Source organism: Engraulis encrasicolus, chromosome 9 (genome assembly GCF_034702125.1).
Source record: "Engraulis encrasicolus isolate BLACKSEA-1 chromosome 9, IST_EnEncr_1.0, whole genome shotgun sequence".
Classification (NCBI taxonomy): Eukaryota; Metazoa; Chordata; class Actinopteri; order Clupeiformes; family Engraulidae; genus Engraulis; species Engraulis encrasicolus.
In genome coordinates, this window is record NC_085865.1 from 38,231,460 (window position 1) to 38,253,959 (window position 22,500).

The 22,500-nt window shown below is 43.9% G+C and overlaps 1 protein-coding gene across 4 annotated transcripts in view; it reads right to left on the bottom strand.

Annotated features, from left to right (window-relative positions):
• The window catches only part of esyt2b (extended synaptotagmin-like protein 2b), an 86,152-nt gene that overhangs the window by 10,239 nt on the left and 53,413 nt on the right, over positions 1-22,500 (bottom strand). Inside the window, exons 8-18 of one of the 4 annotated variants that reach the window (XM_063207097.1) lie at positions 20,602-20,722; positions 17,632-17,808; positions 17,125-17,207; positions 14,114-14,162; positions 12,821-12,910; positions 10,719-10,814; positions 8,596-8,709; positions 6,957-7,013; positions 5,490-5,564; positions 4,191-4,277; positions 899-1,048 (exon numbers count right to left, since the gene is read on the bottom strand). In XM_063207097.1, coding sequence (XP_063063167.1) covers positions 899-1,048; positions 4,191-4,277; positions 5,490-5,564; positions 6,957-7,013; positions 8,596-8,709; positions 10,719-10,814; positions 12,821-12,910; positions 14,114-14,162; positions 17,125-17,207; positions 17,632-17,808; positions 20,602-20,722 — 1,099 coding nt within the window. The remainder of the gene's footprint in view (positions 1-898; positions 1,049-4,190; positions 4,278-5,489; positions 5,565-6,956; positions 7,014-8,595; positions 8,710-10,718; positions 10,815-12,820; positions 12,911-14,113; positions 14,163-17,124; positions 17,208-17,631; positions 17,809-20,601; positions 20,723-22,500) is intronic. The other 3 variants (XM_063207099.1, XM_063207098.1, XM_063207100.1) reach the window with 3 other exon arrangements.

The following is a 22,500-nucleotide window of genomic DNA, read 5'->3' on the forward strand; positions in this document are numbered from 1 at the left end:
CTCGCATTTTGCCGTCCGGGATCCCCATTCAATGCCACGTGGATATAGCCTACACTAGGCTACTGTAACGTAAGTCATAGTCTACTTTGTTCTGCTAATCTGTCATTTTTGTACATTCATGTTCATTTAATTGAAATTGGTCAGAATAAAGGCTGGGGGCAGTCACTTGCGTGGAGAGAGAGGTGGGAGAGAAAGACGCTGCTGACCGACCTGCACTTGCGCAGGCTAGGCTTACTGTAGCCTAGTCAGCTGGTGCATGCTGTTACATTATGCATTTCAGTTGGCTGATAGAAATCAGTCTTTCCACACCCAATATCCTACGTAGTCTTTGTGTTGTATGCTTGTAAAAGTAGTAGGATTTTAATTGTGTTGTCCGCCGGAGGTCACTCTCTCTCTTTTTTTCTTTTTTTTGGAAACCGTGGACACCGTGCGGTTGCGCATCACCCCGTTCCGTGACATCCAGACTGTACGGTTTCGGTTTGCGACGCAAACCGTTCCATGCCTAGAATGAATGGATGAATGAATAATTATATCATTATTAGCAACCTGACCTTATAATCTCAGAAATCATCCAGCAGATCCATTCGGTATGTATTGATTATTTTATTTAAAACCTATATTTATCTGTGTTGCCTGTGTTATCTGTGAAACATGCACCCTATGTATTGTGTTGAGTCTGCAAACAGGGGAAATTGTGGCAGGACTGTTACTTTCTGCTACAGCAAGGCCAAAAGCACTTCTGCCAAAAACAAATACCTACACACACACACACACACACACACACACACACACACACACACACACACACACACACACACACACACACACACACACACACACACACACACACACACACACACACGCATATAAAACTTCAATAAAATCTTTATGTCCATACTCGCAGGGCCATCTTGAGCTTGAGTGTGCACCCGGGGCCGGAGTTCTTGAGGGGAAACTGCTGAGTCAGCGTCATGTCCTCCTCCCCCAGTAGCGAGCTCAGCGGCACCGCCAACGTGCCCAGCGAGCGCTTGTGCTTATCGTCCCTCACCTGCAAGGAGACCAGATTAAAGATTCAAGATTACATTACACTTACAGTAGCGGCTGGCGGCAGATGCTTTTAACCCAAGCTACTTAGGCAGTTATTTAGGTATAGGGTACAGTGCCTTAGAGCAACGTGGGGCGAGATGTTATGCTTACTCTTGCATTTATTTCCATAGGGTCCCTTAGAGAATTGAGGGGTTATGTGACTTACACAAGTGCACTTAAGCTTGTGTAAGGATAAGGTAGTAGGAAACTTGCCACTTTTTCCCAGCACTCCTGGCATGGGGTTAGAATGCACCTCCAATCCCAGGCAGGGCCGGTTCTGGCTTATTTGGTGCCCTAGGCGAGTTTGAGTTCTGGCGCCCCCCCCCACCCCCCCCCTTTCTTATACCTTACAGATCACAAGAGTAATATCCGTAGTAAGCTTAACTAAATAGCATCAAGAACAATAACCGTTTTTCATCAAATGGATTTGTGGTTCTTTTTGACAGGCGACCAACACATCAGATTGAGTCGCATGAAAGTAGCTTCACTGTGTGGTATGTTGGATGTGATGGTGGTGGGGCCCCCAACCCCAGATGAGATGGAGGTTATCAATGTGTTTGAATTGTAACGTGAAATTGAAATGCCAGGAGAGTGATACAGTAGGCCTACATTTGCATGTAAAATGCATGTGTAGACAATAAGCCTACCAAGGAGGTCTGCATTGATCTACACTACCTACAGCATCACAAAGCATGGCAGCATAACAATTTTAATAAGCTACACATTTGTGCTGTCTTCCAAACCAATTTCATTTCTGGACTGGAAATAGTGGTGCATTTGTGAGTAGGAGAATGAGAAGGGGGCTATCTATGTGTTTGAACTGGAGGGACAGGGTGAGAGAAAGGGAGAAGAGCTGTCACGCTATTGAATTTCATAATATACAAAATATAGTAAATAGCCTCACTTGTCTGCTGTGCATGGTTCTGTTACATGATTAATGTAGGCTATGTCATTCTGGTCTGGAAATTAATGTTTTTTTAAGCTTACAACAAGCAGGTAATTCATGTGGATGGAAGGAGATATGGCAGCTAAAATTGTTTTAAACATTGCACCAGTCTTACTTTACATTACTTGTCAACCTAAGCAAGTAGGCCTATTATGATATCAGGTGGGTGTTAGTGAGTAGTGAGTAGGCTACCAACAGCTACTTTACTGGATTTCATTGCTTGGCATACTTGGCTAATGTTAGCATGCTAACTAGCGATTTCTCTGATCAAAAACAAAGCTCTTTTTCTCTCTAATTCCAAATAGTAACCTCATAACTATTAGGCTTTCCATAATCACAAACGGTTGCTGATTAAATCACATAGTTCCAAAACACCCTCTGAAACTCCTGCATCATGCAATGAGTGGTTTAATGAGAACATAATAATCTCCATCCAGCAGAGCAGCACTATTGTTTGCGCTTGCCCTCTCTGTCTCTCGAGTGAGTCTCCAAATTCAAAATAGAGCGCAGGCTGTCACTCGTCCCGCCCCCTTTCTCAGAACTGTCTGTTTATTGGTTCACAGACTTCCCAGAGACAGTTGGAAGCGATATTACTATTGGCTGAGGGGCGCTTTGCCGTGAGGAGCGCTTTCGCCACTCTTTGTTGATTGCGACTTCATAAAAAAAAACTTCATATCGCAAAATTACGCATAGGAGAGCGCCATTTCGGCGCCCCTTCTTCACATGGCGCTCTAGGCGACCGCCTAGCCGGCCTATGCTAAAAACCGGCCCTGATCCCAGGACCAAATCTCAAACCACAGGTGTAAGAGGGAGACCTTGCCACCGTATCAGCACCGAATCAGTTTGTCCGTGTAACAGAGGCCAACTAGCAGAGTGTGGTGTGGAACGTTAGTAACCCTCCCTCCCGAAATCTCATACAGTATCGGTAGTGCTGATGGACTGGTCCTTTAGCTCAGCAGTATCGTGCTGTGCCTCCCATGCACGAACTGATACGTTGACTAGGAGGTGGCGGGTTCGAGCCCCGAGTGACAGATGCGCAGGTACACTTCAGTTACACCCGATCAGCACAATGTAAATCGTGTAGTGTTAATTCTGCACTTACAGAGTAGGGCCAAATTCAACTCTCAAAGTGTTTAATTAACACTGAGAATTTACTGTGCAGTATGCATGTAAGTTCTCTTTTTTAATAGGGACACAAACCACACTGTATCTCTACCCCATAGTCTGATACCCCATAGTCAGTGAGGTCTTACCCACAAAAGTTTGTCTGCCAGCTCTTGATCCCAATTAGGAACATGTGCTGGCTGTGCTTTGTCCTCTGGTTTGAAAAATAAACACTGCGAAAGCCCTGCATGTGGTAGTAACAACTTCTCATACCACTTTCAAGAGCAAGGGATAGTTTGAGGCTTTTTATTGCAGTTCCTAATTTGTTCTCAAGAGACAATAAGGTACACATAGGTAAACAAAGAAAAACATAACTCATACTGTGGCATTGTGGATTGCATTGCTATCAAACAGCAACAAATATCTTCCTGCAAAATGAGGAAGACAAGTCCAAAAAAGTCTTTGTGTTCTTCAGTTGGTTCAGCAGTTGTACAACAAAACTCCCCCGTAAAGTGATGGTACTGTAACATGGAAAACCCCACTTTCAATATGCAGTGCTTTGTATAAGCAATTTGGGTATTTGTATTGTGTTGCGTTGTATTGTGTTGCATTGTATTGTACTGTATTATATTGTATTGTATTTTATCGTATTGTACATGTATTACATAATTAAAATAATGGATGAGCACCTCGGCTGCACAGTATTATGTATTGTATTGTATTGTATATTATCCAAATCTATTCCAATCACTTTTTATCTGTTTTACTTTTTTACTGTGTTGTGATGTTTTTCATTGTCATATAGCCTATGGATCCCCCTGGGTGGGTGTGGAATAAAGAACTGAATAAATTGAATTGAATTGAATTGAATTACGTTTGTTTGCAGAGAGAGTACAATGGCGTGGAGACTGAGAGGGGCTCATGACAGGAAAAGAAGAGAAATGATGAGTATCTCCACTGCCAGCTCCTGAGAGTAGGTGTTGTGCAGCACTAATTGCATCTTATTGTAGTGTATCGTGTTGTGTGTTGTATTAAGAAGAGACGGCATGAATACCTCCACTGCCAGCTCCTGAGTATAGGGGTTGTGCACCAGGAATGAGAAGGCCTCTTCCCACAGGGGCTCTGGGTTCTTGTAACGCACCTGAATAAAAAAAACAGCACACACCTGACCGTCATCCACACTGTTTATATGTCTTTCTTGTAGTGTACCTGCACACAAGAACATAAACACTGCTTATATGCATTTCTTGCAGCGTACCTGCGCAACAAAAAGACACGGTTCTCATCATCACACATCGCCTGACACGACACAACACAGACGTGAGCATCATTCACACTGTACAGTATACGTCTTTTTTTGTGGCATACCTGCACAACAACACATCTGAACATTATCCACACTGTACACAGTATACATTTCTTATATACATATTATGTACCTGGGCATAACAACACATTCTTGAACATTCTTGATACTGCGCATGCCATGCATTCATTGTAGTGTACCTGGGCACCCTAACGCACACCTGAACATTGTCCACACTGTATATGCATTCATTTTACGTAGTGTACCTGGGCCCATCAACATAGACAACCATCAACACCGTGCTGTACAGTATCTGCATTTTATTCACCACGTTGTTGACACTTTCACACATTAATGTATCTGTGTATTTAATTTGCCCTGCTCTGATGAAACAGTGCGTTTACAAGTTGCCACTCTGTTGTCACACTGGTCTGAATATAGGCATTCTAGCGGAGATGTTTTCATGCACTTTTTTAAATAGAAAGAGGAAAAACATTTTAATCACAAAGCAGTTTGTTTGTCTTTGTAGGGCAGAAAACACAAGGAATAAACTGTTTTGCAGTCATCCAGCTAGAATCAACAAAGGAGTCATTACAGTTCCAGCAGCTAGTCCTGCCACCAGCCTAAGTATGTGCAGCCATGTCATTTATTTATTTATCTCGTGAACAAACACACAGCGGGCCACACAACCAAACTGACCGCAGGGCATGCAAACACACCGCAGGTTGCATAAACACAGTGCTGAAGGATGTAGCACTGAGTGTGCAGAAACACATTGTACAGTATGCTTCATTCACACATACTGTAATAGAGCTTCCCAAAGATCAATACACAATATTACTGCAATTATGTCCTAACATTTACAAAAAAACACTGTAGTTTCAGCAGAAAGGCCACCAAGTCCGCCCTGAAAACTGTAGGTGCTGTATATTTTATTCATCTTTGAAATAACACACAGCAGGAAACTTAAGCACGCAGCAGGACATATAAAAGCACCCAGAGCGTACCATGTGATTTAATACTGGCTATCAGCAGAGGAGTACGTACCTTACTCTGGAAGGTTTTGGATCCCACAGTGAACACCACATATGGACTGGGGTCGCTGCTGGACTTCTTTGCAGACTAACGCAACCAACACGGGGAAACAAACACAAACCATGGTTATTTAAAGAGCATAGCTAAAAATGTACCCACACAAGCAAACAGACAGACCTGATAAACGAACTGCCAAAACGTATTTTATTCTATGACACAGAAAAACAGAACATTAATGACAACAAAGTTTGATAATTGAAAAAAGTTAAACAAAGTGTAATGATTTCACAGCAAATGTATAGAAATGTGGAAACAGAAACCATCATGCAGAACTTCAACATTTACATATTTCATCTTCACGCACAAAGCATTCCGCAGTTGTGTGCAACACGATGCAGGATATTATGGCAAAATGCTGCAGGCTGTGCGCTAGATGCACAATTGTTAGAGTGCACATGTGTCTGTTAGCGACCACGTGTGTGTTACTTAGCTGTGTGCGTGTGCACGCTCGTGTGTGTGCATGTGTGCTCGTGTGAATGCGTGCGTGTGTGCATGTGGTGTATGAGAGAGAATCTGCGTGTTAATATGTGTGTGTGTCCGACTTAGAGTCTGTGTGTACTAGCGTGTACTAACATGTCAATGTTTCGTGCAACAAGACAAGGTAAGCAAAGTCAACCATACACACACATAACACCACACAACACGATGGATATGTACAGTGGACCACACTGATAGCCATTATCCAGCACACTAATATGAGAAGGCAGAGGCAGGTGCAGGTAGTGGCAGTCACCTCTGTGACACAGACAAGAGAGGTGACCTTGTGGAGATGAGCATGAGGGAGGGGGGTGAACATGTACACCAAGCAGGACACACTTCAGGACAATACAGTCTCTAGGCTCTACCACTGCACACTGACAGCCACAATACTAGCCCTGCAACTAGCCAAAGGCCTTGGAAACAGTAAGGGCGTACTGTTGCAACAACTACAGCCTTTTATTTACAAGAACAAAAAAACATATGGAAATATAGAGAAAATTGAGAGAATAATTGGATAATAGATTTAACAATAAAAATAGCTATAATTTTATTATTTCTTGTTCTGACTGATACTTTGACTCTATGAAACAGAAATATGAGATTAGCACTGAGTTTCCTTCCAGATCTCGAGAGATTTCTCTACACAGAGAAACTTAACCAAGGTGTTTGCCTAAGGTTTCAAGGTTCAACATCCCTTTCTAAGCAATGGATCTTGAAGTTTTAAAAATCCAAAAGAAAACCCTTAAACATCAGTGGCTGGCAGGTCAGTGAAAGAAATGGATCACAAAACAAAAACACCAAGGGTGACAACAAAAGACGACAATCAAAAACACACTGTGTGCTCGCTCATCCTCTCTCTCTCTCTCTCTCTCTCTCTCTCTCTCTCTCTCTCTCTCTCTCTCTCTCTCTCTCTCTCTCCCCTTCTCGCTCCCACTGTACCTTCAGTGCTTTATATGCCTGCTTGGAGCCGTCCTGGTTAAACTCTAGAGGGTACCTCTAGCCGACAGCCAGGGAGGTTGGGGGATGGGAGAGAATCAGGACAAGAGTTAATATGGAAGGGCATGCTGCCACACAGTAGGAAATACAGGGTTGATTCAACACTGTTCAGAGATTATACCCATTTTAGTGGTACAGTACATTCAATTCTTTGAGTGTTTTATTAACACTGCGAAGCTACAGTATGTATGCTCTCAAAGTGAAAAGTGCTATTTCAACATTCAAAGAGTTGAATTAACATTAAATATAGGGGTCATATTCTCAGACCAGTGTTGAATTAACACTGCAGTTTGTACTGTGTATGATGAGGTTAGTTCTAATCTGTTCATAAGGGTTGAAGCAGGCTTCACCTACTGATTTTGACTTCTCTTTAGAGTGCTGACCCAAAAATGTATAGCTAAACTGAAAAACAGGAAAGAGGCCGTACTATGCATAAAAAAGTGGTTAATGATGAGTAGAACATAAGGGCTGATAAAAGAGGCTGTGGCTTTGTGCCTTTTTTTTCTCACATCCTGTGGCCAAGGTGAGGAGAAAAATCAGGTTGTGGTGGTGGTGTTTTTCTGCAAAACAAGGTGATACTTTCGAGCTGTGAACACAACTGAGTTCGAATGAGTTCCGCTCACAGTTGAAAAAGGAATCACTATGATGATCAAGTCTAACAGTAAAAGGCTGAGGGCTCAACACCAACATCCTCCACAGAAGTTTTGTTTAATAAAGATATTCTGAATGAAGCTGAAACTGAGGTACCCTGGGCAATAATGTGAGGCGAATTGTGCCATTTTTTTTTACTTTGTTAAAAAAAAGAGATTTGCATTACAAAATGTTCAAGGGCATTCTGCGCCCATCACCGCACAATACGGCAAAAAGTGCACTATAAAGAAAATCACATTTTCACATTGTCAACAAAATAAAACGAGATAAAACCATAACATGAGATCTTCATTAGGTGTACTTGAGGTGTTTATGTGGTCTAGCACAGCTGTTAAGCCATCGCAGATCGGATGGCCCTGCTTTCTCTGGAGGTGAGGGGGAGAGAAAGGCCATGAAGAGGTGAAGGGATGAGGGGCGGTCAGCAGAGACTAACGCTTCTCATTTTAGTCAACAGCCAAATATTACGCGTGTCACATTCAGCTGAGCTTAAGCCGACGGTAATATAGTGATGTAATAGGCGTTGTATAATGCCACTTTAAGTCACCGCAGTGATTAAAGAATAACAGAAACAAAACCCTGTTAATGACGACACAATGCAGCACGGCAAGCAGTCTGCATGCTTTGCTCTGGGGACTGGGACTGGAGAAGCTGTGTTGCTTGGTTGTTTGGGACGGGTGAGTGGATATTGGGGGGGGGGGTGGTTTGTCCTTGGTTAAGGGTGCATTTGAGTTGTATTTTTTCCCAGAGGCACTTGCCAGACACAACACCCTGTCACACAGTTAACAGCAGCAGGTCACCAAGGTCAGGGCTATTTCTGGGTTAAGCGCAGGGCGCGGGCCGGGCCAGGCAGGGGGCGAAGGAGGGGGGGGAGGCTGGGGGAGGTTGGGGTGGGAGAGGTGGAGGTTTGGCGGCAGGGCAGTGCATGACTCACAAATAATGATCTAGAGGGGGAGGCAGAGTTGGAGTTGGAGTTGGGGGTAAAGACCAGGCCCGAGGCCCTCCGCTCATTGGTGTTGCCACCGCCAAAGTTGCCCTGATACACACTCTTCAGACAGGCCCACAGCACGCCATCATGGAGATGATGGGGGAACAGATATTACATCAGCTTCCACTGCCACTCAACTGCTTTTGAAAAACAAGTTTATGCACACTTTTCAGGGCCCAGAACACCCTGATAGAGGTCTGTTGAACAGCAGCTTGGACATGACAAATTTGGAAAGGATCGAAGGGTGCAGATATGTTGGCTTTAGAAATCACCAACCCAGAACACACAAATCCTTTGTGGGACAAAAATCCTATATTAGCTTCCACTTCCACTCATCCAGCTTTTATTTTGATTCAGTTAATCTGTCTGATCTCTCTGAGACAAAATATACCGTGAGAGAGATAGGAAACAAAATGTGAGCATCCGCTGTCATTTATTACTGTATATATTTGGCTTACTTCACTATACAGTTTACTTTACTTCAATTCAATGTATTGTTTCCATATCCATACCAGCCATTAGCAGTTGTGACTGCTGTCAGGACAGCAAGGGGAACTGATGGCTGGCATCTACCCCTTGGTGAGGAAAACGGTCGACAGTTTTTTGAGAAAAAATTGTTTACACCAGACGCATAACTGTCAGGTTGATTTGATAGATTCTTATTTCACGGTTGCCTGGTTAAAAAATCCCAGGGTTCAGAAAGTAAAGTGAAAACCCTTTCCCTTTCTCACAAAAGCTACCTCACCAAGTCTACCTGTCTGATCAGAAGCATTTGAATCAAATTTTTGTGGAGGTTTTTTCTCTCTCTCTCTCTCTCTCTCTCTCTCTCTCTCTCTCTCTCTCTCTCTCTCTCTCTCTCTACAATTCCCGGACCCATGAATGGCACCTCAGGATTTATTTAAGACATGTCTATGCTTGACCATGGCCCCCATCAGCTGAGGGGTTTAAGAGGCCCTGAAAAGCAAAGAGAGGTGGGAATGTCAGGGCTGTACGTATTTTTAAAGTCGTGTCAGTGAGAAAAAAGTGGTTGGCAGGTTAAAGTGTGATGTCAGGAAAAAGACGTGTGAGAAAAGACTGAAATAACTCTCGATGCAGATGAGCTCACCATGCACAGTGCCCAAATTAACTTGTGTGGCCATATGGAGATCGGCTATATGCAGCCAACATGTGCCATGGTGCACAGCTGTTTAAGATACTGACGGCTTCTGTATAGTCTTGCATTACTCTTGCATTACTCTTGTGCATAGAGTAAGTTATGCCCATGATCCTAAGCAGATGCTACTGTCAACTTCATGAAAGACAAGGTCGTTTTTTGTTTTTATTTTCAAATATTTAATTAAGTTATCAAAGTCATTTCAATGGTCCATCAACTTGCAACAGGCTAAAAAGCAAATATACTTGTGCTTGGAGTTCCCTGGTCTCCACCAGACCTAATCACAAGTGAGATAAGACCTGCCTACTGTAAATCCTGTAGGGGGTGTGTGGTTTACCACGGATGTTTATTGGGCGTTACGAATGTCTTTCATTTCGTAGCCCATAGGCAATTGTGTCAGTTTTATCTATACAAACTGCAGTCATCGCCTTTCCACACCTCCCTGCTCTCTGATTGAAGCCCACTCTGCCTCTCTGAGGTACAGACTCCATGCTGTCTTTCAGATCGCAATGATTGTGCAAAGCAGAATGCGATTTCCCTGGCTAGGCTTGGAGGTCATCTGCGTTAATCAAAATGGAGGTAGTCTTTGGTATAATAATAGGATGAGTAAGATGAATCCAAGGCAGTCTCCCAGAAAACTTGAAAAGCATTCATAATTAGGCTGGAGCAAAATTGTTTCAGCTTTGGCTGACCTTCATCAGGGCAAAGTCAAAACACTTTTGAGTTCACTTTGCAGCCACTCTTTGCAGCCACTCTTGGGCTACAACCACATTGAAAAAGTTTGGTGGAGTGACCTGTCTTTAGTTCAACTGAGAAATATATAACTGAGAGTATACATGACAATCAATTCCAAACATTTTACATCAATGTGAAAAACCTATATGGAGTTCTTATGTGTTGAAGAGCTTTTTCTTACCGGCAGGTTTCTGGCGGAGTCCAGGTAGACGACGAGCAGAGCGGAGGAGAGACCGTCATTGGACTGATTCTTATCTGCCCTGATGCTCCTCAATACCTGCACAGAAACAGAGGTCACAGTAAAAAAATGGGGTCAAGTTCAAGTTTCAACTTTATTGTCCCTAAAAGGGACAATTAAATGTGCAGCAAGACAACATATAGACAACAGATAGAACAGGACAGACCATAAAGTGCAAGGTTAAAAGGGACCTGAAATAAGGTTATAAGATATAAAAAAACCATCATAATAAATGTAAACTAAAAAATATCATCACACCATAAAATGCCATTAAAACAGCAGTGGTCGAGTTAACTGATTAATGAGGATTTGAATTTAACAGGGAGATGACACTGGGAAAAAATGAAAACCTTGACTTGTTGGTTTTGACAGAGGTGAACCTGAAGCGTGAACCAGGGTGTCAATATAAGAGTTAAATCCACATTAAGAATTTGGACAACGAGGAAAGCCCAATTAGGCCTACTCAAACAGTGGAGTCAAAAGTCAGTGTACAATTTTGCTAGCCTGATTATCACCATCTTTCAAATCTCTTCGAGACTTGGTCTGACCAAGAGTATAAAAATTAACGTTTTTCCAAATGGCATGGTTGAACCCGCCTCCCTAGGTTGCTACTGGTTGACTGTTTTCGGACAAAGTGGGTGGAGTTTCCAATTTTTCTGGAGATCAGAAACAATATTTACATTACTCTTGGCCTGACTAGAAGCAACGCCAAAGGTGTTGTGTCACTAGGAGGGCATGGCCTGGCTACAATTTTGCAGATGGCCATTGTAATTTCAACTCTATCGCCCTTCATGTTCGTAGAACATTGGAGTTGTAACTCTGGAAAAGTTACACTGACCAAAGAGTAAAATGAACACTATTTTTGAGTGGGACCAAATGTTATCTGAAACAGTTAAACTCAACTCTTTAAGAGTTGTGTCACTGCAACACTGGTATTTCTACTGTGTAGAAAATAACAGCTGTGGAGGCGAGACATGTGTTCAATACAATTAATCAGTGCTGCAGAGGGAGTCAAAGGGAGGCAAATAACTTCTTGATACAAAGCCAAGCCAGACAAGTTGATTAATTCCAAAGGCATGCCTCAAAGGCTGCTATCCCGCTTATGGGATAACTCAGGGACCACACATTGGAAGTATTTTAAACTTTCTCTTGGAACTTTGTAATTACTCTATAATGTCTTTATGATTAGAAATGACCATATGTTGTTTAGTACCTGCTCATTAAAAGTATATTGTAGAGCAGAGAAGCACCTGCTACCTTGGTTGGTACAGTTCCCATTCTTCAGGGCATTGATATGGAACGGATCTCCATCATGTGCGAGGACTTTAGAAATGTACTTCACTACACACTTTTTGCCCTGGGGTGTATTTTGAAGGTTGAATTGGCTTTTGAACTAGCATAGCTTGTAAATCTTTTCTTCTCCTGGTCACTGCACGTGGTCTTCATTGGCAACAAAGTTCAGTAGAGAACATACAGTTCTTTCTGAGAAGCCTTTGGCTCCAGCAATGAGATCCATCTTACACCAATTCTTCATACCTATCCACATTACAAATAATTCTACAATATGGAGGTGCAGTCTGGTTCTGTGGCTCAGGTTTCTGAGTATTTACTCAAAACTGGTAGGCCACACACGCTGGAAGACGTTTCAGAACGCCTCTCTGCTTGAGAAACAAATATAAACCCTCTTTATCCTTCATTCTATATCGCTGCTGAACCAAAGGAGATCAAATTGCTTTTTTCTCTTTTCAGACACACAGGTGTGTGAATACATGTGTCATTCCCCCAGACCATGCAATCTGAAGAATGCATTTGTCATACTATATGTGGTTGTAGTAGTAGTATTGTATGTGATTGTGAAGCATAGCCTTCAGTGCAGTGTATGAGGAAAATAAGATATGGGCCAACTTTAAAGAGCAGTACGGTATGTGCCACATAAAACCATGTCTATAAATGAACTACTGTAGTATGTACCGTATTTCGCAAGTTTCATAACATCTCTCTTTTGTACGGGTGTCTGGGTAATGATTTTCTGTTCGCAGTCGTACCTGTTCCAGTTTCTCGGCCGTGGAGAGCAGGGAGAGCCACTCCAGCCGCAGGTGAAGTTTGCCAGTCGACGCCTCCTCAAGGTCAAACCACTGCAGAGAAGAGGAGAGGAGCACCGTTGTTCAGAACAGGGTAATATATGTGTCAGATTGCATAAGGATAATACAGAGTCATGTATAAATACAGTATATTGTTGTGTTAATTCAACACGTAGGGAGTGGGATCTTCACTGAGAGAGTTTAATTTGACTAGAGAGTTTAATTTGAGTGTTGAATCAGCACTGTAAAATGTATAGTGCACAGTATATGTGTCAGATTATATAATTCATGATAAGAACATGCTGATCGCTCGTTATAAAACTTTCATCTTTTTTTATACAGGACGAGCCAGCCGGGTGAACTCGGTAAAAGAAGTAACTGGTGCTGTGGCTGTTGTGTTGCATTTTTAATGCTTTGCTGTTTGTTTGTGTTGGGACTCCATACGGGGCCTTCCTTCATGTCAGGCCAAGCTATTGTGCATTGTTGCAGTCATTGTAGCCTCTCTTCAGTCCACCCACACACTAGCGCCCGCCCGTCTGGGTCTGTGTTGGTGCTGTGCTAAAGGATTTCAATGGCAGAATAGGGAAAACTGTTGAGAAGAAAAACTCTGCACAACCCTGGTCAAGGTGCAAGACAGGGTAGGTTATTGATGTATGTAGAGGTCCGCAAACTTGCAATTCTTGTGTGTGCAATTCATGTGAGGTGAGCACAGAGAGCACTGATGAAGGCAGAGCCTTGGATCGTCTGCTCTACTCTGCTCTCAGAAAAAAAAAAAAACTCCTTGTGCTTGAACTTGTGCATTTAGTGTGCGAACCCGCTCTCACCTTTGAAATGTCATTCATTTCATGGTAGAGCTACCAAATAGAAATATGTTTTGGACCACTGATATCTTCTTCAATCACAAAACAGCAGATGTGTACCTGTGTGCATTGGTGCTGTATTACATTACCCTACATTACTTTACACGTAAGTGACGCTTTTCTGCAAAACGACTTACAATTTTTAAAGGGTATTGGTAACAACCTAGAGCAATGAGGGTTGGGTGAGGGTTGGGTGCCCCACTCAACAGCACTTCAGCAATGGTTTAATGTTTAGTAGTACATATTCCTTGTAGTGGTAAGGGTGGAAATTGAAGCTGGCACCCTCTGATTCAAAGACCACCTCCTTAGCCAATAGACCATGGCTGTCAAACGCTGTAGCAAAAAGCAGACCGACAACAACAACAACACAAAACAAACTGGAATTTCCTTTACGTACCTCATCCACCTGCTGTTCTTTCCTCAGCTCGCTCATGTCGATCATGAGGCTGAAAATAAACAAACAAACAAAAACATTTAAAAGCATAAAATATGAATGTGGCCAACAATCACACATGCCAAACAACTACGTACAACACAGCCTTCCATCTGCTGTGCCCCCTCATGCCAGTACATGAAGGTACATAAACACAAAGGAGGTACCACACACACGCACACACGCACGCACGCACGCACGCACGCACGCACGCACGCACACACACACACACACACACACACACACACACACACACACACACACACACACACTCTCTCTTTTGTAAAGTGTGTGTCAGTGTGTCTGTGGCACTGTCAGGTCTGCCAACTCGTAACACCATGTCACTCACACCACCCACCGTGGGCACAAACGCACACACACACACACGCATGCACATGCGCGCGCACACATGCACACAAACATATACAGTAGTAACATACAACAGTAAATGATGGTAAATGCAAAAGCACACACACACACACACACACACACACACACACACACACACACGAACACGCACACACACACACACACACACACACACACACACACACACACACACACACACACACACACACACACACACACACACAAACTTGCTATTTTCTATAGCCTGTACACTGTATGTGGCACTACAAAACAAAACACAATGCATCACTCACCCCACCCCACCTCACCCACCACACACACCCCTCTCTGCTTAAGGCACCCTAGCTGATTGATCAAGCGTGACCCTGAACCAGTAGACAGTACGTGCACTGTTGGCTTGGTAGCTCAGCTCAGGTCCACTGAGTGACCGCTTTTACAAAATCATCTTCAAGAGAATATATACGTAACCCTGACGTTTTAGATGGGTCTTTTTAGCCAAGGCATTTTGGACAGCATGTTACACAAAACACCAGCCATTTAATTACATTACATAGAAAATGGATATAAAGGTGGCCAGTAGGTTGGTTTCTTTTATTGAACATACATAACAGTTACTTGGCTAGCTCCTTTCCTTTCCTGTTTGTAAGATGTAATGTAATGGGGTCCCAATGCTGGGCCCCTCCTTTTCCTGGGACAGGGACAACTAACCTATTTGCCCCCACCCTGTCCGTGGGCCTGGCTCAGCTCCACGAGCACCTCATCTCGACACGGCACCGGGCCCGAGAAAAAAATATCTGAAAGGGCCCACCACCTCTCAACAAATCTAATGTAATGCACGCCTGAGCCCCTCCTTTCCCTGTGCCCGGAACAACTGACCTGTAGTTTGCCCACCCTCCCCCCTATCAACGGACCTGACCCAACTCGACGGCTAGCTCATCTCGTCACGCACGGCACCGGCACGGGCATTTCATTAATCTCTCTCGCCGGCCTCACCCATTGGCCGGCAGCCAGGCTGTGGTCAGGGCCAGGATGAGGGAGATGAAGAGGCTTTGTCGTGGGCCTTCAATATTACTATGCCTGCGGGAGTCCAGCGTCAAAGCGGCTCTATTTTATGTACAGATAAACAACCCCCATCACCAGTTTAATCAGACTGGCAGGGGAGATGGACAGATTGGGTGTGTGCGTGTCTGTAGGGGTGTGTTTTGTAGGTGTGTGTGCGTGCGTGCGTGTGTGTGCACGTTTGTGTGTGCACGACTGCGTGTGCATGCATGCGTGCATGCGTGCATGCGTGCATGCGTGCATGCGTGCATGCGTGAATGCGTGCCTGCGTGAATGTGCGTGCGTGCGTGCATTCCTGCATGTGTGGTGAAAGTTGCAAGAAAATAGTGAGCGTCTGAGTCATGATTTGACAGGCCCTGCTGCCGCTACAAATCAATACATCCCACCCTCCGCCATAACTCAGCCAGCTTTCCTTTTAGGACAAAATGTGTCAGGGTCTGTTAAATCACATCAGCTAGGTGCTTCACTATAAAGTAAGTAATCCAAGCTCAGCCTTGCGTTCAGTGTGCGCAATATTCTTGTAGAAATAGTAGAAACAAGACAGAGGAGAGTATAAAGCTACAAACCACACATGTCACTAATAGTTACTCGCTTCTAGCTCACTCGCTTGTTCTCCACTTATTCATTGAACGTTTGTTAGCGTTAACACAGGTTTAACTGCCAATGCAAAAGCACAAAGTTAACTGTCAATAGTCAAAACTCCGGTTTGGAACTTGCATCTTACATAGTTTAAGTCAAGGACGTCTATAAGTACTGTATCATTGGTTTAAAGGGACACTGTGTGAGATTTTTAGTTGTTCATTTCCAATATTCATGCTGCCCATTCACTAATGTTACATTTTTCATGAATACTTACCACCACTATCAAATTCTAAGTATTCATTATGACTGGGAAAATTGCACTTTTCATACATGAAAAGGGGGATCTTCTCCATGGTCCGCCATTTTGAATTTCCAAAAATAGCCATTTTTAGCTGCAAAAATGACTCTACTTGGACCATACTAGAAAATATTTGTTTATTACTTAGAAAACTTTCATGTAAAGATCAAATTTGGCAATTGGCAGCCCAGTTTCAATAAGCAACATAGTTGCAGTACCTTTTTTGACCATTTCCTGCACAGTGTCCCTTTAAGTATTTTCATTTCGGAATCCAACCACATTGCATCGATTGTATGTACTCTCCTCGCATGTCCATTGCTAGAACACATTAACAATCTATTGACTTCTCTCGCTGAGCGAGTAACTAGTAGCGATGTGTGAAAGCAGTTTAATAGAATAGAACTGAGTAGAGTATAGCTTGAAAGTAGGTGAGTGTATAATTGAATGTGTGTATGTGTATGATTGAAAGCACTTGAGTGAACTACATAGTTGGGATATTGTGCTGTATAAACACATTTTGGATTAATTGATTTTATATGACAGAAATGAGAAATGCTTCATTGATGCCGAAGGATACTAAGGACCACAGGAAATTAAAGCTGGTGACTCATAGATCAAATGATACAGCAGAATAATGAAAGCATGAGAGGATCAGTAGCTACTGTACCTTCCAAGGAAGTCGTCCTTATCAGGGTCTTCATCAAACAGCTCGATCTCCAGATGCTGGCCCGAGTGCTCGTACACCAGCGCCTGAAATAAGGCAAATGGGAACTGGCATGAGTCCAATTCTTTTCTTTCTTTCTTTCTTTCTTTCTTTCTTTCTTTCTTTCTTTCTTTCTTTCTTTCTTTCTTTCTTTCTTTCATGTGCATGCACGTGCCTGTGTGTGTGTGTGTGTGTGTGTGTGTGTGTGTGTGTGTGTGTGTGTGTGTGTGTGTGTGTGTGTGTGTGTGTGTGTGTGTGCGCGCGCGCGCGTGTGTGTGTGTGTGTGTGTGTGTGTGTGTGTGTGTGTGTGTTAGGCAGTGGTGCTGCTGAATAACTACGGCGGCTCTGAACCAATCAATGGGAAATAACACAAAAAACTTCACACAGCACCTGTTGTAAACTGCACATCGAGGAAGAAAAAGAGAAAGGACATATGTTTGGGGTAATTGCAACATGCCCCAGTCTGCTCACCTCGTAAACCTCGTTCCACTTGGGGTGCAGGCACTGCTTGATGGTCTTGCTCTGGAAGAGCTGCGTGCCAATCTGGAGGATGCCGTAGGGGTCGGACTTGCCCTTGATGAGCCCCCCCAGGTACTTATCCTTCCCCTCCAGGTCCTGCGCCTCCAAGAAGTGGATCCGTAGCACACCCTGAATAACACACAAGAAGCACCATTCACCGTTATTGCACAGCTCTTCAGTATCCAACTCAACTGCGTAGTGATTCCCGATGTTTCACAGACTGGTCGTTCGTTTGTTTGATCGGTTGTCACTTCGGCCAGTAGCATACAGAAGGATTTGATGGCTGCGGATTTGTCTATCTCAGTGAAATTGTGAGACTGGCTCGACTAGGCCAATGGTAGCTTTCTTGTCGCATGAGCCAGGCTTGAAAAGTCGATAAAAAGTCTTAAATCCTACCTTGTGTTTATGGATATGGTATTAAATTGTAGAATTATAACACGCACACACAGCAAATGCATCTTAATGCAAACACCTTCTTTTTTGCACCGTAATTCAGTGTTCACTTCAGTGTCCTAGTAGTCAATTGCAAAGAGATTCAAAGAAGTGTTTCTTATCCTTTGGTGGTTTGATCATTTGTAACTCCGTCCAGTAACATAAAGTGACATTTGGTAGATTAAGCTCATCTCTGAGCAGCTGGTTAGTATTGTAAGATTAGTTTGTGAAATATGTTTGAATTTTGTAACTGTATAATGACTAAAAATATTGTGCAAATATATTGACAAAGACAGGTTTCCAAAGGGAAGCTAGGAATGAAAACATTATGTGCAGTACTCATTTAAAAAAAAAAAAAAAAACATTGAGTGGGTTTCATTTTCATTTGTTTTGTTTTGTTTTATTTTGTTTTGTTTTCATTCGCCATATGTTGAAAGCGAAGTTGTTCGACAAGCCCTCCATGGTAGCCTATTTATCCTTCCAGGAAGTGTATTCCAAGCACTACCCCGCCAACAAACACATCTCACCATTAGCAACCGCCTCTTTATTGCACTGGGCAGGCACGGCACAGCCTGCGCTCCAACAACTGCACTGAAGATTAATAGCCGACAGGTTTATATTGCATTACGCCTCCTTAGAGAGGAGTTCATTGTCTCGGCGCAATTGGCAAACCATATCTGACACTGACCGAACGAGACAGAAGGCATGCATGTGCAGCACCGCTAACTAGTGTGTTGCACTGTACCGTCTGTGAGGCAGCTCTGTGCTAATGGTTAGGGAGTTGCTCTTGGGGATAGTAGGCTTGCATGCTTGAGTAGGAAAGGTAGGAAGAACCAGTGGTCTCCCACCTTCACCGTCATCCATTGCTGCAGTAGCCCTGAGCAAGTCATCACACACCACATTACACCGAAAACTGTACCATGTAGCACAATAACAGCAAGATGCCTCATAGAAAGACATCTGTTTAATGCAATGTAATGCAGTGTGGAAATCCCACTGTTGTCATTGTGCAATTGCATTACACAGATTTCCAGAGGACAGTTGCCATGACAGCGCAAGATGCCCACACTCTGTCCCCTATGCGGAAGCGGTCAGTCACTATGCCACCACAAGGTGGCAGTACCACCTTTATTGGGCCAGCAAAGTTTGATGATGGCATGACTTGGCATGGCTTGCCAACTCTGATCTTGGCTAAAAGTCTTGCCAGGAATGTGTACACAATTAGGCAAGCGATGTAAACAACAACAAACCCATGTTCAATAAACAAGTCATAGTCAGTGAGTCAGTGACATAGACAGTGAGCTGTATTGATGGATCAGGGTGGACTATGCAAGACAGACAGGCATCCAGGCAGGTCAGGGCAGGCATGCTGGACAAAGGCTCTTTTGAGAGGGCAGAGTATGCGGACTGATGGCCTTTTGGCAGAGGACTCAGTCAGCGGGTCCAGGGCCAGGTTAGAGAGAGAGAGAGAGAGAGAGAGAGAGAGAGAGAGAGAGAGAGAGAGATTGTTGAGAGAGGGAGAGAGATTGTTGAGAGAGGGAGAGAGAGAGAGCGACAGAGTGGCTACAGCGACTATCACTGATGAGCATAAAGAAATCTATCCGAATGTTCCCAATCACTGCCAATTATAGAGGGAGCAAGCGGATCAAAGAGCCAAATATAGTCTACCTCTAGAGAGAGCACTCATATCAATGCAATCTATTCATTATTCAATGCATTTATTCAATGGGTCTATATTATGCATTCATCAGGTCAAATCTGAAGTGCTTGGGCATATTCCATTATCAATGCATGACATCAGTGGAATGTTTAATGTTTTAAATTAAATGTTAATGCACTTGAGCGTGGAGCCTTTTTCACAAAAGGGGCACACATACTTGTTCTCTCTCAGATCAACTCTCATGTACACATACATGCACATATGCCCGCATGCATGCACGCACGCACTCACACACACGTACACACACACACACACAAATGCCAACCCCCCCAGAGATACACACAGTCACAAGTGACCTTGTGACCTTGCTCTGTGTGTGTGTGTGTGTGTGTGTGTGTGTGTGTGTGTGTGTGTGTGTGTGTGTGTGTGTGTGTGTGTGTCTCTGTGTGTGTGTGTGTGTGTGTGTGTGTGCGCGTGTGCGTGGGTGTGTGTGTGTGTGTGTGTGTGTGCATGTATGTGTGTGTGTGTGTGTGTGTGCGCGTGCATGTGTGTGTGTACTTGAGAGTGGATTTCAGTGCGAATGAATGTGTGCCCCTTTTGTGAAAAGGCTCCATGCTCAAGTGCATTAACATTTAATTTAAAACATTACAAAATCTACACACACACACACACACACACACACACACACACACACACACACACACACACACACACACACACACACACACACACACACACACACACACACACACACACACACACACACACACACACACACACACACGTCTCTGAGTGAGTGTGTGTGTTTTCGTGTGTTGTTGAGTGTTTACCTTGGGCATGGGGAAGCGAAGCTGTGCCAACTCCAAGTCCCCCACCAGAGGCACGGTCACCCTGTTGGGCAACACCAGGTAACTGCAGATGATGTCCTGGATCAGGTTATCAGAGAAGCCACTAGAAGAAGAAGAAGAAAACAAACATGGAGTTAGACAGGGAGGAGGAGAGGGTGAGAGGGAGAGAGAGAGAGAGAGAGAGAGAGAGAGAGAGAGAGAGAGAGAGAGAGAGAGAGAGAGAGAGAGAGAGAGAGAGAGAGACAGACAGACAGACAGACAGACAGACAGAGAGAGAGAGAGAGAGAGAGAGAGAGAGAGAGAGAGATAAAGCATCAGAGAGGGAGCATCATCACGTCATCATAGAGGAAGGGAGAGAGGGGGCAGACAGAGACAGACATACAGTACATAGAGAGGCATGCAGAGAGAGAGAGAGAGAGAGAGAGAGAGAGAGAGAGAGAGAGAGAGAGAGAGAGAGAGAGAGAGAGAGAGAGAGAGAGAGAGAGAGAGAGAGACAGAGAGACAGAGAGACAGAGAGAGAGACGTATGACGACTCATCTGCGGAAATAACAAGGAAGCTGATATCTGTGTCTCTGATTGTCAATTTATTTGAGTCTTGAGTCACAGTATCAGGGGAAATTAACTGAAATCACAAGAAAGAACAACTTGAAGTGAGCAGTCGTGTGATGATGCCAGATGGTATCCGTTGGTTTCCTGATGCTGAATGGTAACCATGACATGGCAGAAAGCTACCTGGTGACGTCTTGTCAGAGGGACCATGGGGAGAGGATGGACACTCTCAGTCACAATCACAGTCACAGACACAGACACACGCATGTACGCAATACACGCACGCGCACACACACACACGCACGCACACACACACACACACACACACACACACACACACACACACACACACAGACACAGACACAGACACACACACACACACACACACACACACACACACACACACACACACACACACACACTTGTGAGTGGCCAACCACACACACACACACACACACACACACACACACACACACACACACACACACACACACACACACACACACACACACACACACACACACACACACACACACACACACACACACACACACACCTTGTTTAATAATTCCGGTAAATAGGTGAGCTGGTATCGGTTTGGTGACTGTCTCAGGGAAACATGGCAGCCAACCATGAAAAGCTAATTGGTCGAAAGGTTGTAATAATAACTTGGGATCAGAATCGGTACGGTATGTGGACGTTCATGCCTTCATGGTTAATTCGATCTGGCACCTGACTGTTGGATGTGTGCACTGTGCACTCATCCTCTGACACATCTATAATGGGGCAGTCATGTGCAAGTGGTTTGGTCAGGCTTGTGGCTGGCTCTCCAGGGTTACCGACCGCACTCAGGGCTGGAGTAAGAAGGCCCGGGCCCCTAGGCTACAGGTTGCTGTAGGCCCCCACGGAAGGCAAGTTTCATAGCAAAATTACACATACGGCGTCATAATTCCAACCCAGGAGGAGTATTAATAAGATTTAAAACTCTACTTGACACGGCAGACTAAGGTGCTGTTTATACATACCTGGGTATTTTGATAAACGAACATTTTGCTTAGCGAAATATTTTCGCTCCCATCAAAGGCAAATACGCATACATGTGCTGTTGAGATCTGTCATAAATACGTTAAGCCTGTGGGCCGTAAGTAGCCTAGTGCCATTCAAGTCTCCGTTTATCTCTGTTTATATACAAACGCAAACCGGAGATTTAAAATAATCTCCACTTTTGCCGGAGTTTTTGGAGCTTCGTTTGTAGAGGAAAAACCTTTGTTTGTGAACGAAAGGCACATCCGAAGGGGAAGGTCTGCGTATATCAAAATACCCGGGTATGTA